General features: G+C 40.4%; 1 protein-coding gene across 1 annotated transcript in view; it reads right to left on the bottom strand.

The window, feature by feature from the left end:
- The window catches only part of LOC145357547 (protein phosphatase Slingshot homolog 2-like), a 186992-nt gene extending 171285 nt beyond the window's left edge, over positions 1-15707 (bottom strand). The window contains exon 1 of the mRNA XM_080211006.1: positions 15450-15707. Within this exon, the coding sequence (XP_080067132.1) occupies positions 15450-15512 (63 nt within the window). The 5' untranslated portion in view covers positions 15513-15707. The remainder of the gene's footprint in view (positions 1-15449) is intronic.
- Between the last annotated feature and the right edge of the window lie 1458 nt (positions 15708-17165).

A 17165-nucleotide genomic window follows, 5' to 3' on the forward strand; every position in this document is an offset into this window, starting at 1 on the left:
CTGCATATTAGATTATGGGACATGGCACCAATCTGTAAGTTATCTAGTTTGGAATTGACAATTGTAATAATGGTACCAGCATGTTGAAACTCTACAGAATTGTGTCAAGTCTTATCTGTGGGGAAATTTCTGACTGTCTGAAAATAACGGCTTCTTTTTAGGCATGAATTTTCCATGTTATTTTGATCATGCCACAAAATTCTGACTTGTTACACAGCATTTTCCAGTCAGTGACTATTGAAAAAAGTGTAACATATTTGGAATTTCAGATGGGTCATTTTGCAACCAGATTTTCAAGGGAACTGGATATATAAAAATAACTGGTCAAACCCAAGACAGTGTTTTGTTTCTAGACTGCTACAAGTCAAAATAGATGGCGTGGTGCAAGAGGCATATGAAAACACTTCACGAGCTCGTTCAACACCTCAAGTGTGCTCAATCACTGAATAGAAATATCCCAGGTTTGGTTCTTACTGCCGTTGTCTGATCAATCAGGACAACAAAATAAGCACTATAACTGACCTCAACAGAAAGGACAGGGAAAAAATGAAAAGCAGGTTTCCCACCTCTGATCACTATCTGGTTATTATATACATTTGGTATCACTGTAAAATTCAACACGTTTAAATCTGTTAAAGACAAATTTTATATCAAAGAAACATTATTTTCAGCAGGGTCAAGACTGAAGTCAGAAAACCCAAGCCAGAGCACAGCAGGATCTGAGACTGCAACGGGTAAAAGAACACAAAGTTAAGCTTGAAGTAGCATCCATCTGTCTCAGGAGACAAAGGACTGCACCCAGGATGTACATTACTTCTTACTGAACATCATCTGAGCAAACTTGAAAATTAAGTCAGTGGGGAATTTGGCCACAGGGTCGTAGGTGTATAAGGAGTTTAATAAAGGGCTGAGGACACAACCTTGGGAGTCACAGGTGTTAAGGATAATTGTGGAGGAGGTGTTGTTGCCTATCCTTACTGATTCTTTTTCTTCCTGTGCTGTACTGACATAAACCATGAAGATGGAGTCTGTACTCGTTGGAGTTTAGAAGGATGAGGGGGGATCTTATAGAGACGTACAAGATAATGAAAGGGATGGATAGGGTAGAGGTAGAGAGATTCTTCCCACTCAGAAAGGACAGCAGGACTAGAGGGTACAGCCTCAAGATAAGAGGAGGGGGGGCGGGGGGGGGGATGTTTAAAACGGAGTTGAGGAGGAACTTCCTCACTCAAAGGGTGGTGAATCTCTGGAATTCTCTGCCTGTTGAAGTGGTGGAGGCTACCTTGCTAAATATATTTAAGACACGGGTAGATAGATTTTTGTCAGACAAGGAAACTAAGGGTCATGGGGAAAAAGTGGGAAAGTGGAACTGAGCCACTTCAGATCAGCCATGATCTTGTTGAATGGCGAGGCAGGCTCAAAGGGCTAAATGGCCTACTCCTGCTCCTATTTCTTATGTTCTTATGGAGTGTCCTCTCCAAGGGTGCAACCCTGAGAAAAGGGATTGGAGTTACCCAAACATCGGGGCTCTTTCTCACCATTGCTAGCGTCATCCAAAGGAAAGGGTGAATATGGTTTGATATCAACTTTGCTTTGGAGAGTTGCCAGAAAGACTGATAAGATTACTGACTTCACCTCGGATTTTCTGTCAGAGTTTATGCCATAAGCCGCCTTCTCTCCTGAGACACCCACAAGGCAATGGGCCTATTTACTCAAAGTCGGGGGTTGAGTTTGTGGGCACCAAGGCAGAACCACACACCCTCAGGGCCTGGCCTCCTCAGAGTCTCTTGCAGTTTAGCTTATGGCCTCTAAGTACCCAGCTTACATACATCACCACAGGCAGGCATTACACAGGGCTCAATGATGAAGAGGTTATGTGCTGCCGAGAAAGGCTTACACTCTCACTCTTTCCTCAATACTTATATTGCCGGTCAGTGGTAAGTGCTGAAAGCAAGAGGTGACAAGCAGACTGTCTACTATGTACATCAAACAGCCACATCAATTAGTAGCCACAAATTAATTGAAAAATGCAGTAACCAGTCCACCTTAATTATAATTGTGGACTTCTAATAAATTCTATTCGTGTAGGTCACATACAAGTTAACTTCTGAAGAATCAAATAGTCCTTCCAAAAATGAGGGGCCTCTCATATGCCAAGTATAAAATGCGAACAGCTAGTATTGCTGGTTGCTCTTTTGAAGTGTGAAAAAACATCAGTAATTCAAATTAAATCAATGTTAACAAATGATCCGACTTTACACTGGAAAGCAGTTTTGACTTGATTCTTTTAACCAGAGGAGCTGTTTATGTTCATTGGTCACCATTCATAGGCTACTCTCTGTCAGCATGTCTTAAACTCCTGCACATCATCCTGACAACATAGGCCATACTGCCTTGTTGATCACAGGGCAGCATGGCAGCACAGTGGTTAGAACTGCTGGCTCACAGTGCCAGGGACCCAGGAACAAATCTGACCTTGGGTAATTCTCCTTGTGTCTGCATGGGTTTCCTCTGGGTGCTCAGGTTTCCTCCCACAGTCCAAAGATGTGCAGGTTCAGTGGATTGGACAAGATAAAGTTGCCCCTTAGTGTCCCAAGATGCATAGGTTAGGTGGATTAGCCGTGGTCAATGTGTATGGTTACAGGAATAAGGTGGTGGGGGGGCCCTGGGTAAAATACTCATCAGAAATTCGGTGAAGACTCGATGGGCTAAATGGTCTCCTTCTGCACTCTAGGGATTCTATGATTCTAAGATCCCCTACATTGACAATATAAAGCAAGTACAATACTACAGATAGATTTCTGTGCTGAAAAATTGAGGCTGCCTCCTAACTCCATAGAGCCCTAATACAGTGGCAGCTTGTAGACAATGGCTTGCACTTGTCTCCCGTACTGTGTTAACACTCTACAGTGAAACTCGGTGTCCTGTCCAAGACACAAGCCTGGGCAAAATTTAGGGAGACTCTGGGATGTCCAAATGTCAGGGTCTACCCCTTAACGTCCCCAGTCAAATCTATAAGAATGACAAACAGTATGTTTGGCACCAGCTTTGTTCCTGAAATTATGGGAAAGATTACGTATTAATACATCTGTCTGCCTTTGCACTCCACTGAAGATTTTTTTTTGCCATAATTTAGCCTTCAACTTTCAAGGTATTCACAAGGCAGTAGAGCTAGCTATTCACATAGCTGAGAGTTTACACCATGAGTGCCAGGCGTGTCCATAAGTCAGTAAACCTGCTTGGCTGGGTTTCAAACATCCTCAAGCTTTCCTCTAAAGCTTTAGCTGCAGGCCCCAGTTTGTGTGTGCCAGTACAAAAACTTTGATGCTGATGATGGCTGTGTACTGAAAGGGAAAGTCTTACACGTTTAACTTTTTCTCATTGCTGTTGGCCAGTTGTATAGGCTTAAAATGGGAAACAAACAGCAAACAAAAGTAGAAAGTACTCTAACTTTTCACCCATACAATAGGTGCATCACATCAACCTGTTGGATGTGTATGCATAAATCTAAACATGCAGTTATTAGCTGAAAAATGGGGGATTAACTTATGCACCAAGTACAGGCCTAAACATGAAATTTTGGGATTGTCTCATACACTTGGTCAATTTAAATCCTGCCATTTTGTAGATTTTTTTAGTGTATTGAACTATATTTTTACTGTCTATACAATTTTATGGTTTAAATAAAAAACAAAGCAAACTAAGAAAGAGGACTCAGGACACAAAATTAAATTAAAAGTACATTTAACAGTCAGGATGATTTCCTTCACTGAAACACATTAGGTTTTTAAACAATGTTCCAGGTTCAGTGGAGTAACCACTGACTCTACGTTCTTATGACCTCTGCATAAAGTGTGCACATCTGCGTGCCTGATAAGGGATATGATCAAAGTTGCCTATAAATTTATCCACAGTCAGAAAGCCTCCAGACACCCACTGCCAAAGATTACCCACTAAGGATTATCCGAATGAAGAATGGCCAGAACTCATGGATTTGTAGACCAGCCAGAAGTCAATAAATTCAGATTTAAAGAAAATCAGCAAGAGATTAAAAAAAAAGCTTTCTCTTGACAACCGCAGACCAGTTCAGATAACATATTGCACTGACAAGATAGTTTTTTAAAAATTCAATCATGGCACATAGCCATTGCTGGCTGGCCAGCATTTACTATCCATCCCTAGGAGGGCAGTTGAGAGTCAACCACGTTGCTGTGGCTCTGGAGTCACATGTAGGTCAGACCACGTAAGGATGACAAATTTCCTTCCCTAAAGGACATTAGTAAACCAGATGGGTTTTTCCAGTAATCGACAATGGTTTCATAGTCATCAGTAGGTTCTTGATTCCAAATTTTTTTTTGATAGTGAATGATTGGAGCAATGTGAGCAATTTCATCCCAACTCTCCCAATGTTTTATAAAACAAAAAGCCCTCAAAGTTAAAAGATATTTACAATACTTTTGGGATTTTGAAAGGGAAAATATTTTCGCTGCATAAACTAATCTTGTAATTAAAAGTCTAATATTTGGCAAATCCCAGTTTGATTTATTCATGAAGTGCAACTCTACACGACGCTTTGCAAAGAAATATATACTTTAATAGTTTACTAATAAGTCACATCCTTGTTATGCTCTTTTCTCATTTTCCACTTCCTAAAAACATAAGATCATCCTAACCACGTTAACAACCCGCAGCATCAACTTGCACTTATTTAACACTGTAAAACATCCCAAAGCATTTCACATGAAGCTTATCAAACTGCATGTGTTACTAAGCCTGAGATGGTAATATTGAATCAGATGACAGAGGTAGGATTTAAGGAGTGACTTCAAAAAAAGTAGAATGGTTTAGGGACAAATTTCAGAAATTAAAGACCTAGACAGCTGAAGGCACAGCTGTAGTGATGAACATTAGGGATGAATTAGAGCAATAGGGTTGAAGGAGATGAATGAAATAGGGATGGGCAAGTAATGCATTAAAATGCCTATCATTTAAATATGCAGGTAACACAATTCCAAATACAGTATCAGTTTGTCTGAACAACAAATACTCTCATTTGTTAACCAATTTCAAAATAGAAGCTGCGTGTGTGGATTCCCTGACGACTCAATAAGTAAACACACCAGATGTGGTTCAAAGACATTTTAATTTAATGGCACTATATAAACACAAGCTGTTGTTGGTACCTGGCAGAGGAGCCAAAAAAAAGAACATGTGGTAATGTGTGCAACAAAAATGAGAAAAATAAGTAAACGCACCAGGTATGATTCAAAGACAAGTGCATCAGGAAGACTAACTGTGAGTTTGGATTCGATCAATTGATCTTATCCAACATAATACTGCAGGCATTAAAAACTGGCCACTGTACCCTCAAAATATATCCCATGTTTAGGGTAGCTCCCCACGTCAAATAGACTCCTAGCTCACTACTTGGACTCACTCTTCACTCACTCTTCAAGAATGACAATGAGGAGGAGACAGGAGTGGGCTGCTCAGACCCATGAAAACTCTTGGGAACATTTTAGTAATTTAATGGTACTACATAAATGCAAGCTGTTGTTAGTACTTGGCAGAGAAGCCAAAAAAAAGACTGTGTGGTAATGTGTACAACAAAAATGAGAAGTAGGCAAAAAAATTCATACAACTGTTATTTCAATAAATTTACATAATAAATTATTGCAATGTTGGTGTAACTGCAATCCTTAGAGGACTAAAATTATTGGAAACTTTATAGACTAGGGGGAGGAATTTAACCTTCTCATCCTACTGGTCAATGGGTGGGGCGAGTAGGTAAGATCACAAGACAGGCACAAAATTGGGTTCATGCCCGATATCGCTTCTCGCAATCTTACCAGGCCTGGATATCTGGGGAGATCAGCCTCATACCAGATGGAAAGGTGGCACGCTGGTTAGCTCTGCTGCTTTATCGGACCTGGGGTCGAGTCCCAGCTTGGGTCACTGTCTGTGTACAGTCTACACATTCTCCGAGTGTCTGCGTGGGCTTTTCCAGGTGCTCCAGTTTGCTAACAGTCCGAAATGTGTGCTGGTTAGGTGCACTGGCCATGCTAAATTCTCCCTCAGTGTACCTGAGCAAGCATCAGAATGTTAATGTAAGCCTACTTGTGACACTAATTAAAAAAAAGGGAAGGGCGCGAAGCTGCTATCAATATTTAAATCCATTTAAATGTGGATTTAAGTGTTATTAGATCATAGAACCCTACAGTGCAGAAAGAGGCCCTTCAGCCCATCGAGTCTGCACCGAACACAATCCCACCCAGGCCCTACCCCAATATCCCTATACGTTCTACACAGTAATCCCTCTAATCTACGCTTCCCTGGACACTAAGGGACAATTTCTTAGCATGGCCAATCAACCCAACCTGCACGTCTTTGGAGCATCTGACGCAATCAGCCAGGCTCTCTTGCTTTGGTGGCCTCGCTGGTGAAGGTCCTCGCCAGCGAGGATCACATTTGGTCCCCAATAATCAGGCCACTGAGGCCCCCCTGGAGATGTGGGATATCCAGGGGTAGGGGTGTGTGCGTGTGTGCGTGCATGCGCGCACAGGTGCCTTCTACTGTGAGTTGCAGCGTTTCCGATGTGCAAAAAAGTGGCCTCACTGAAAAAATAGATCTGAAACTCTTCTGTTTTCACACATGTTTCATACAAGTCCACGCAAGCCAGGAATTACATGACTAGAATATAGAATCATGCGAGAAGCGATTTTCTCTTTCTACCCCTTTTCCACAGATCCTTCATAGGAATGTTTTACAATAATGGACAAAGCGACACCCTTCCTGAAGACTATACAACAATTTCACTTGAGGGTGCATGCACAGAAACCAGAAATGTAAGTACATACATTCGTAATACAAATACGAGAAAAAAAGAATTGACATAGGTCACAAAGCAGGTGAAGAATATGAGCAGCTTTAAAGCCAATCAAGAACCAGTGATTTGCACTGACAATTTTGTTAGCTAGCTGCAACTTAAATGAGGTGTCAAATTGTTTTGGCAAAAGGGTCATCCTGGAACTACTAAGTCCAGATATACATGCCACAATTTGAAACTTATATTTTGCCCAGTGTCTGACAAATTCCAAGGTACGCTACCAATCCCTTACGATTTGAGCACCGAAGGGGGAGGAGGAACAAACAGCCTGCTGGTTGCTGGTAAAAGTTTTTAATGATAATGAATAGTCAAGCAAACCCGATCTCTCTTTGGTCAGCTTTAGCTCAGACTTGCTGCTCTTGCTCAAGCAGAAAGCTACAAGCTCAAGCTCCACTCCAGCTATATGAATACGTCACCCAGGCTGCAGGACCAATGCTCCAGAAGAACTGTTCTTTCTGAGACCAAGTTCAGAACCAGTTCTTTAGTCACAGGCAGTAATTTCCCCCTCTTTCACTCAACCCTTAAGTACCATTAGTACTCAGTGCTTCATCTGCTGACAAACTAACTGACCTGCGTAATTCCTTCTGAGCAAAAGAGATTTGGCCAGATACCGAGTCTGTCAATGTTTCAGATCAAGAAATCAGAGGTGAGCTCACATAAAAGGGAAAGAAAAGGAAAATAATTTACTATTCTATTACCATGTTGCCTACCCAGTATCCAAAAGATTTTGGATGACCAAGACACAAACTATTCTGATGGGTACATGTCAGCTATGACTCCCTCCAACTTTTACACAGATGCACCATACACAGTACTTTTTCTGGTAGTATCACAGCTTGGTATGGCTACTGCTCTGCCCAAGACCACAAGAACTACAAAAGATCGTAAATGTAGCCCAATCCATCATGCAAACCAGCCTCCCATCCACTGACTCTGTCTACATGTCCTGCTGCCTTGGCACCCCAGACATTCTCTCTTCCACCTTCTTCCATCGGGAAGAGGATACAAAAATCTGAGGTCACGTGCCAACCGATTCAAAAATAGCTTCTTCCCTGCCGCCATCAGACTTCTGAATGGACCATCCTTGTATTAAGGTGATCTTTCTCTACACCCTAGCTATGACTATAACATTACATTCTGCACTCTTGTTTCCTTCTCTATGAACAGTATGCTTTTTCTGCATACCACGCAAGAAACAGTACTTTTCACTGTATGCAAATACATTTGACAATAATAAATCAAATCAAAGTCAAGTCAGTGGACCTTAACACTCAGTCTACACATCAGTTAAATCCAAGTCAGAGCGTACAAGTCACTTATTTCAATTTCAAAAAGAGACAACAGACAAGAACTGGAAACTAACGATAATTCAAATAGAAAGACATAAAAGAATAGCGGTAAGGTAAAAAAAAGTCACTCCAGCAGAGACAAAACAGAATTGGCAAATCAGAAAATCCAGACCAGATCTGCTAATGCACAATATACTTGCTTAAAATGAATACGTTCCAATGTCTTTTAAAGTGCGCAACATTTTTGTCCAAAATGTTTTATTTGCAAATTAAAGAACCACCACTTTAAAAGCTATTTACAGATCAGGAAATAAAGCTGGTCAACAATGACAATTGTGGTTCTATGTCAATAGCTATCTTGCGTACATGCAGTTGTTAGAAAGTTGCAAATTGTGGCCAGGCTGTTTGACAGCAGCCAAGTTAGAACTTTAACTCGGCTGCTGTCGAACGTCCTGGCCACAATTTGCAATAAGGAGAGAAAGTCTGCCAGCACATGCAAGCTCATGCTTGGGGCATAACAAGTCAGAGAAAAATGTAATTGGTCAATGTTATTATTGTTACTGCTCTGAGGATCCCTGCAGTGCCCAGGACCACAACATACAAGATCATCGGGTACAAATTCTCCAACTACTTGCCTATGCTTCAAACCATTATTTACAGCTGGGTTACTGCATGACCAACAGGCACTTCATGAAATATTCGTTTTGTCTTTGGTTGGTTCCACCTCCTTTGATTTAACTTGGGAGCCTAGTTTGGACAGATGATCATTTATAAGAGATTGTGTGTTCTCCAACTCATTTTATCGGGTGAAAATTAAAATTGGGCCCAGTAAAGTGCCCAAGAAAGGCCCAAGTATATCTTGGTGTACTGCTGCCAAAATCAGGATAAAAAGCTTCGGTGGAATAGTAAAGAAGCCATTAGATTCTATACTGCTTTGTGCACATTGCCAGAATATCTCATCCATTTTGTTCTCTATTTCCAAGAGCGCTTGGACCTCACCTAAAGCATATTTCTTGAATGGGAATAAAAGTATACATAGTAAGAAGTCTGACAACACTGGGTTTAAGTCCAACCAGTTTATTAGATAGTAATCCCACAAGCTTTCGGAAATGGTGTTCCTTAGTCAGGTGTGGCAAGGTGAGAACTATCTAATAAACTGGTTGGACTTAAACCTGGTGTTGTCAGACTTCTTACTGTGTTTACCCCAGTCCAACGCTGGCATCTCTACACAATAAAAGTATATACAGCCAGCCAGGTAAAGCACCACATGAATACTGAAATATATAAATAAAAACCTAACAATTTTCAAAAAGACCAGTAAATTTCCAATAGTTACTCCCCCTTTTCTCACTCCCTAATATTATCCTTCTATATTTGGGCAGTTCAATAGAACAGGTATTCAACATAAGAGTCTTCATTTCCTAAATCTTTACAAGCAATAATGCACAATATACCGTGTGTAACAAAGTTTCAGTTTCTTTACTGGGATTTTGCATGTTGCCAAATAAACAAATCCTTTTAGCACTGTATCAGACAGGTTTAATTGTGCTTATAAATCGCACTCCAATGAACTCATTTTCTTTACATTTCTGACCATTCATCCAGAACCTCACAATTCATTGCAAAACACATACTCTAAATCTGCATCCGTACTGACTAATGGTCCTTAAAAAGGATGTTTCAAGCCCTCTCTTCAGTGAGTAAATGACTGGATTAATTTCAGAGCTAAATATGCAAAATGATGGGTAATACAAACCTGAGCAAAGAGACATCAAGGAGCAGAAATTCTTCACTGATTACACAAAAAAGAGAAGCATAACAAACACTGGAAGAGCACCTTCTCCTCCTGCTAAACAAACAAACTAGGAGGAGTGAGCCATTCAGCCCCTCAAACGTGTGCTGCTGCCATTTGATAAAATTGACAGCTGATTAGATTTTGGCCTCAACCCCACATTCCGCTAAACCCCTCCTTCTGTAAACTAACTCAGGGCCAAACTGACACAATTCCAAACAAATACAAAATCAGACAAACATTTAGGGTATCAAATTGTCAAGAGTGACACTGCATGCACATGGTGTGATGTTTGACCCTAGGCAGTGGCACAGGATGTACATTAAGAGTGAAACCACACCCCTTCCTCAGGAAATTCACACAGATGGCAATACCACAACTTTACTTAGCTGCCAAAAAAATGCCCCACCCAACCAGACACTAAAATAAAAGCAAAACACTATAGATCTGAAAATCTGAAATAAAACCAGAAAGTGATGGGAGATACACCAACAGGTTTGGCAGCATATGGAGAGAAAGAGTTTACATTGAGTCAAATATGGCTCCTCTTCATTTTAATCACCACTGTCTCAAATATGAGCCCAACTGGGCACTTATAGTCATCTCATCTCAGCAGAATTAGTGACAGAGCTCTGGACTTCCCTGATCTGTATATTTTAGTTTCCTATGGCTCTGTACATATACCTGTTGAATTGCAAGATCTGTGTAACATTTAAAGTTCTCAGAAGGCTACACAGATATTTTATCTTACAAGATGTGGAGAAACCACACAGCACAGCATGGTCGAAAGTTTATTGCTGCTGAGTTAAAAAATCCTTCCTCATTTAAAACCGTTTTATGAACTATCCCACAATTGTCAGATCCTCATTTTTTCGAACAATTTGAACAAAAGCTAGTGACTGATAATACTGACTTGTTTGCATAAACAATTGTATAAACTCATACTTAATTTAATTTTCATCTGTGTTTGTGTGCACATCCTTGCATCAATGTGGTCAATAAGCATTTTGAAGCTAGAAATGCAAACAATACTTTGAAAGTAAATAAATCCATGTCGTGAGATAGTATCAGCTGGTCAATGGCAGAGCCAAAACCATTCAAGTCTTCCTAGAATACAGAAGGAAAAAAATCAGCCAATGTTTAACTTTTGATCACAATTAAGTGACAGTAACTCATACATGTAATTTTTGACTTCAAATGAGGACAGCTTTTGCCTCTACAGTGATGTCTCAAAGCTGCTGACCTTCTCACATACAGACAGTAACACAAAACAATGGCTACTTGAGTACTCATGATATGGAGATGTCGGCGTTGAACAGTAAGAAGTCTCACAATACCAGGTTAAAGTCCAACAGGTTTATTTGGTAGCACAAGCCACAAGCTTTCAGAGCACTGCCCCTTCATCAGGTGAGTGGGAATTCTGTTCACAAATAGGGCATAATAAAGACACAAACTCATTTTACAAAGTAATGGTTGGAATGCAAGTCTTTACGGGTAAAGACAGGACTTTAACCTGGTATTGTGAGACTTGTTACTGTATTTGAGTACTGGCAGGCTTGTCTTATCAAAAGGGAAATGGAGAAATGGAATTCCCACAGAAATATGTATTTTGAAAAAGCTTATGGAGATCACAGAAAATGTACACAACGCAGTGTCAATTTTAATGATTGAAAAATAAACAGTCATAAAACAAGCAAGGCTTTCTGCAATAATTTATTAATATATTTCAATATTTGAACATTGTTACTTCCCTTTTTATGCAAATCTTGATTTATTTTTTGTCTTTGTGTGAATTTGTTAAGAATGTTCTGGGACCAAACTGGTAATATAATCGTGATAAAAATCTTTTAAAAATTCCTTCTAATTCTTAACCAATTAACAGTGCAAACTTGCTGCTTTGAAGTAGAGAGAACGACCAACCTTAACTCTCAAGCTGACCCTCTCCCTGAGATCTGCACCAGCTCTTTGATTCAGACTGCTCACAAAGATATATACTTGAAATTAGCAAATCATTAGCATGGAGAAAGGGAGGAAAAGAACAAAATTGAGGTCCCAATGCTGAAGCAGTACCTTCTCAAGTAAGAAATTACCCATCAAAATGTTTTAAAATAATAGCATATCATTGCTCATATTTTAGTGCATGTAGTATGTAAACACATATAGCTACACTTAGTAAATACAAAAAAGAAGTTTGTCAAAAGCCCTTTGAAATGGTTTCACATTATTGAAAAGACAAGTTACAGCCCATGCAAAATGTTTGTGGTGCAAGAGATACCTACTTAAACTTCGTACAATCCTGCTAAGTTATTAAAAAGTAAATTACAGAACATTTTATATGCAGGCAAGTTTGGGTAATGTGGACCGCTCTAATTGAAAAGTAATCAATTACATGATGAGGGGAAGATATTTTGGGTGGGATGAGAATTGATCAAGGTCTAATTAAGCACAGACTAAAGTTTTATGTCATCTAAATCACTGTTTTCTGTATTTATCTTTTCAACCTTGGTGTTGTGTTCAACTGTAGGCCCTCATCCTTCACCTAAAGCACTTTTATGTTTAATACCACTTAATCCAGGTTGATACCAAGCCGAGCTCTACACACACATTTTGGCTTTTGTTCCCCAGTAGGCCTATTACAGGCCAATTTAAACATAAAAAGACCAATTTGGCATTCAAAACCAAGGGCAATAGATTTTGAGAGAAGATTTATTTTATTCTTCATTTGCCCCTCCTCCAACACACAAGACACATTAAGACAGGAAGAGTGGGCAGTAAAAATCAAACAGCAACAATCCATGAAAGAGACGCTAAACTAGTCTTGCAGGACAGCATGTCTGCATTGCAAAACAAGCACAAACATACAAAACATTTTCTGTGCCTTTAAGCAAGCCACAGGAGGGATTCTACTAGCAAATGAACAACCCAGCAAGCAGATGAGGGAATTAAATGGGTGGAGGAAAATTTCATGGAGATATGTTATACCTAAGAAAGGTAATGATATACAGAGTGAAACCTTGGCTCTTTACATGAACATAATACTAAATATAATTGCAATAAAATGTTGCTACCTATAATCCAACTTACTATACATTAGTCAGACATTGATCTTAGCACTGTAAATAGATTTATTTTGTTGCCAACATGAAGATAGTTCTATAGTGGTGCTTGTATGTTTCTATTTACAATGCTTTCTGTTGTAATGTATCCATCTAAGCCTGCCATTAAAATAAACTTAAGGGCTGGATTGGAGATTTAATTTGGTTGAAAAACTTTACAGTCGTTCATAAAAAAAGAATGAACAAGTCTAAAATGCAACGTGCACAAATCACCTGGCTCGTTTACAACTAAAAACATTAATGTGTACATAGAAAAATAAGTAATCACTGTATTCTAGATTTTATACTGAACGAAATTTGGTGCAACTACATCAAAAGAAAAAGAAAACATATTACGGAATATTACTTTATTTCTGCCCAATGGTGTGCATTAAATCCTAGTTTTTAATTCATCATATTGACTGAAGTGATATGATTAGTAGAACTGCCAATCATTTGGCAATGTTAAAAGAATTTATATGTGGAAGCATTGTGTGACAACTTTCAGGCACACATTTAAAGCAGTTTATTAATATACCCACTTCTTCTCTTGAAACATGTTAAAACATTTAGGATAAATTCATATTTCCTAGAATAGGGGTGTTCACTTCATGGGCTGCATAGGAATTAAACTATCCCTGTGTAGTAGTAGGTAGCAAGTTTTAAATGTTACAGATTTACATAAAAGTGATACAAACAGATTTTGGTGGTGTGATTTAGGATTCACTAAACATAAACACATTCCACACAAGGAACACACAAATAAGGAATATTGATGAAGAAAACAGAGTTCCTGGGGCTCAGGATTACTATTCAGGACAAAGCTGATCACAAGGAACATAATGTTTAGGGACGCCTCCATTCACAATGGCCTTGGCACTTGCGGTTTCCAACACTAACCACACTGTCAACACCACTACCATCAATGATGCAGGACATGCCCATGTCAACACTAACTCCTCAATTACCCTTTTTACAGAAAATATGTCTGGCAAAATTCTCTCCCTTTTGTCCCTCAAGGGCTTGCTGATGATAAATGCAGTTCACCTCCTAAATTAAAACACTAGACTGCAACTAGTGCATTCTGGTAAGCAGATACCACACGCTCACACACAATACAAATAAATCATTTGAATGTACAGGTGAATTAATGGTAACTAGAGGGAAAGTCAAGTCAGGTCAATCCCTTGACAACCAGGAACATAAGAGGAAATACAGGTGGGGAGTTTAAATTGTGTACAGATGAACAGCCAGCTTGGGATCCTGTTTGATAGAGGCCAAGCTGGGATGCAATGTTTTGTCAGCTTGGATCGTATGTTTGTCCCTCATGTGGGAACCATGATTGGACTTAGGAACATAGGAATTTGGAGCAGAAAAAGGCAAATACAGCCCTTTGAGCTTGCTCCGCCATTCAGTCAGATCATTGCTGATATCATCCTGGTCTCAAATGCACCTTCCAACCTGTTCCCCATGTGCCATTTTAAAAAATAAATTTGAATTGGCTTTTTTCTGATTAGGAGCACTGAAAGGTAACCACAAAAATGTATATGTACAAACAAACAGCCAGCATGTTTGATGGAGCCAAAGGTAGGATGCAATGTTCATCAGCTTGGCTTGCATGTTTGTCCCTCATCTGGGGACCATGTTTGGGTTTCATTTAAATTGGCTTTTTTCTAAGTAGAATTACATGAGGTAACCAAATATATATAAATAATATGTGTATGTACAAATGAACAGCCAGCTTGGATCACGTTTGATAGTGGCTAAGATGGGATGCAATGTTTTGTCAGTTTGGATTGTGTTTGTCCCTCGCGTGGGGACCATAATTGGGTTTCATTTGAATTGTTTATTTTTACCTAGAATTAAAATACCAAAAAGGTAACCATATGCACACACACGTTGTGTGTTTGCGTGTACAAATGAACAGCCAGCTTGGATCATGTTTGACAGAGACAAAGATGGGGTGCAGTGTTATGTCAGCTTGGATCATGTGTTTGTCCCTCATATGGGGACAATGATGGGGCTTCATTTGAATTGTGTTTTTTTTCTGATTAGTATTAAACTGCCAAAACGTAGCCAAAAGAAATGTAAAAATGAACAATAAGTGTGTGTAAATGGGGGAGGGTGATTTAATACTAAAGCAGAAGCATGCCAGTAAACACAACCCTTCCCCCCATCCGCGTATCCCCCATTTATCCGGGTGCCGGGGCGGGGGTTCCTCAACGTTCTAAAACGGTTATTTTTAAACCAAGTGCGCGCGATCCGCCCGGCAACGTCGCGCGGCCCAGCAACGGAGCTGCGCAGGCGCACTCTCGCCCCGCCAGCTCCTTGTGGGGGCCAACGTTCACCGGGGCTGACAGAGAGAGAGGGAGATGAAAAACACTCACCGAGACACAGGGGCTGGAGGTGGTACTGGGTGTCGGAGACCGCTGCACCGTCACAAGAGCCATCTATAAAATCCCGTGCGCTCCCAATCGCATTCTCCTGCCAGAGGCCCGCCGAGGGGTTGGGGGGGGGATGAAGTGTGGGTTTTATTAATTTTTTTTGTCCTCCTCACTCTCGTTTACAAATCATCCATTAAACACAGCGAATGAAGACAACAACAACGCCCTACCAACTCCCGATGCTGCTCGCTCACTCGACTCTGCCCGTTTCCACCCACCCTCCCTGTTTGCGCATGCGCGCGAGACCTCGCCTTGTCAACAAAACTTAACCCTTTCGAAGCCGGCGGAAAGTGGACGCCAAAGGGACATTCTTGGCACACCGAGCCCAATGCAAAATAAGACATCCTCCTGGAAGAGCAGAAAGGCTGTGGGGTTATATGGATCTTGGAAAAAGGGGCGGCTAGTTCATTTTTCACCCTTGTTGTCTCTTCCCTCAACTCCCCCCCCCAAACCACTTATTGCTGAGCACAAACAAAAAAGATTTTTTAAAATGGGGTTAAAAATACTGTTTCCCCAAAGTTTTACATGAAATAGCAACTCTATGCACCCTCATTATGCACCCTCCTTTCCTCTCCCGCTATGTACTCTATGAAGGGAATGTTTTGTCTGTATAGCAGGCAAGAAACAATACTTTTCACTGTCCCAATACACGTGACAATGATAAATCAAAACTCTGCAGTCAACAGTCGTTGCAATTGGTTATATAACTGTCGCTGTGCTCACCTAGTTGACCTTAGCCAGACAGTGGGTACCAACAGCTGCCTTGCTTATTGCCCAAGGTGAGGAAAAAAAGGAAAATCAACCAGGGTTTCAGCTTTTGATTGCATTAAATTGATTTATTATTATCACATGTATTGGAACACAGTGAAATGTATTATTCCTTGCCGCTATACAGACAAAAGATACCATTCATAGAGCACATAGGGGAGAAGGAAAGGAGTATTGCAGTTACAGATAAAGTGTAGAGAAAGATCAGGTTATTATGTGATACAGCCATTCAAAAGTCTGATGGCAGCAGGGAAAAAGCTGTTCTTTGGTTGGTTGGTACGTGCTTTCAGACTTTAGTATTGTTTGTCATCTTAATAGAAGAAGGTGGAAGAGAGAATGTACAGGTGCATGGGTTCCTTGATTTTGCTGGTTGCTTTCCTGAGGCAGTGGGAAGTGTAGATGGAATCAATGGATGGGAGGCTGGTTTGCGTGATGGACTGGGCTTCATTCACAACTCGCTGTAGTTTCTTGCGGCCTTGGACAGAGCAGGAGCAAAGCAAGATGTGATTAATCCGGAAAGGATGCTTTCTATGATGCATCTCTAAAATTGGTGAGAGCCGTAGTGGACATGCTAAGTTTCCTTAGCCTTCGGAGAAAGTAGAGGCATTAGTGGGCTTTCTTAAGTGTAATGTCAGTGTGGATTATTACTCATTAGCCCTGTTAGAAACTGATAAATATTAGAATCATAGGATCCCTACAGTGCAGAAGGAGGTCAGTTGGCCCATTAAGCTTGCACCGATAGCAATCCCACCCAGGTCCTATCCCCATAACCCAATGTATTTACCCTGCCAATCCTGCTGACACCAAGGAACAATTTAGCATAGCCAATCCACCTAACCTGCTCATCTTTGGATTACTTGAAGGTAGGTGTATTTAAGTGGTTAAATAGTC

The sequence above is a fragment of the Carcharhinus amblyrhynchos genome, chromosome 23 (genome assembly GCF_965287045.1).
Source record: "Carcharhinus amblyrhynchos chromosome 23, sCarAmb.v2.hapA, whole genome shotgun sequence".
NCBI classification, from domain to species: domain Eukaryota; kingdom Metazoa; phylum Chordata; class Chondrichthyes; order Carcharhiniformes; family Carcharhinidae; genus Carcharhinus; species Carcharhinus amblyrhynchos.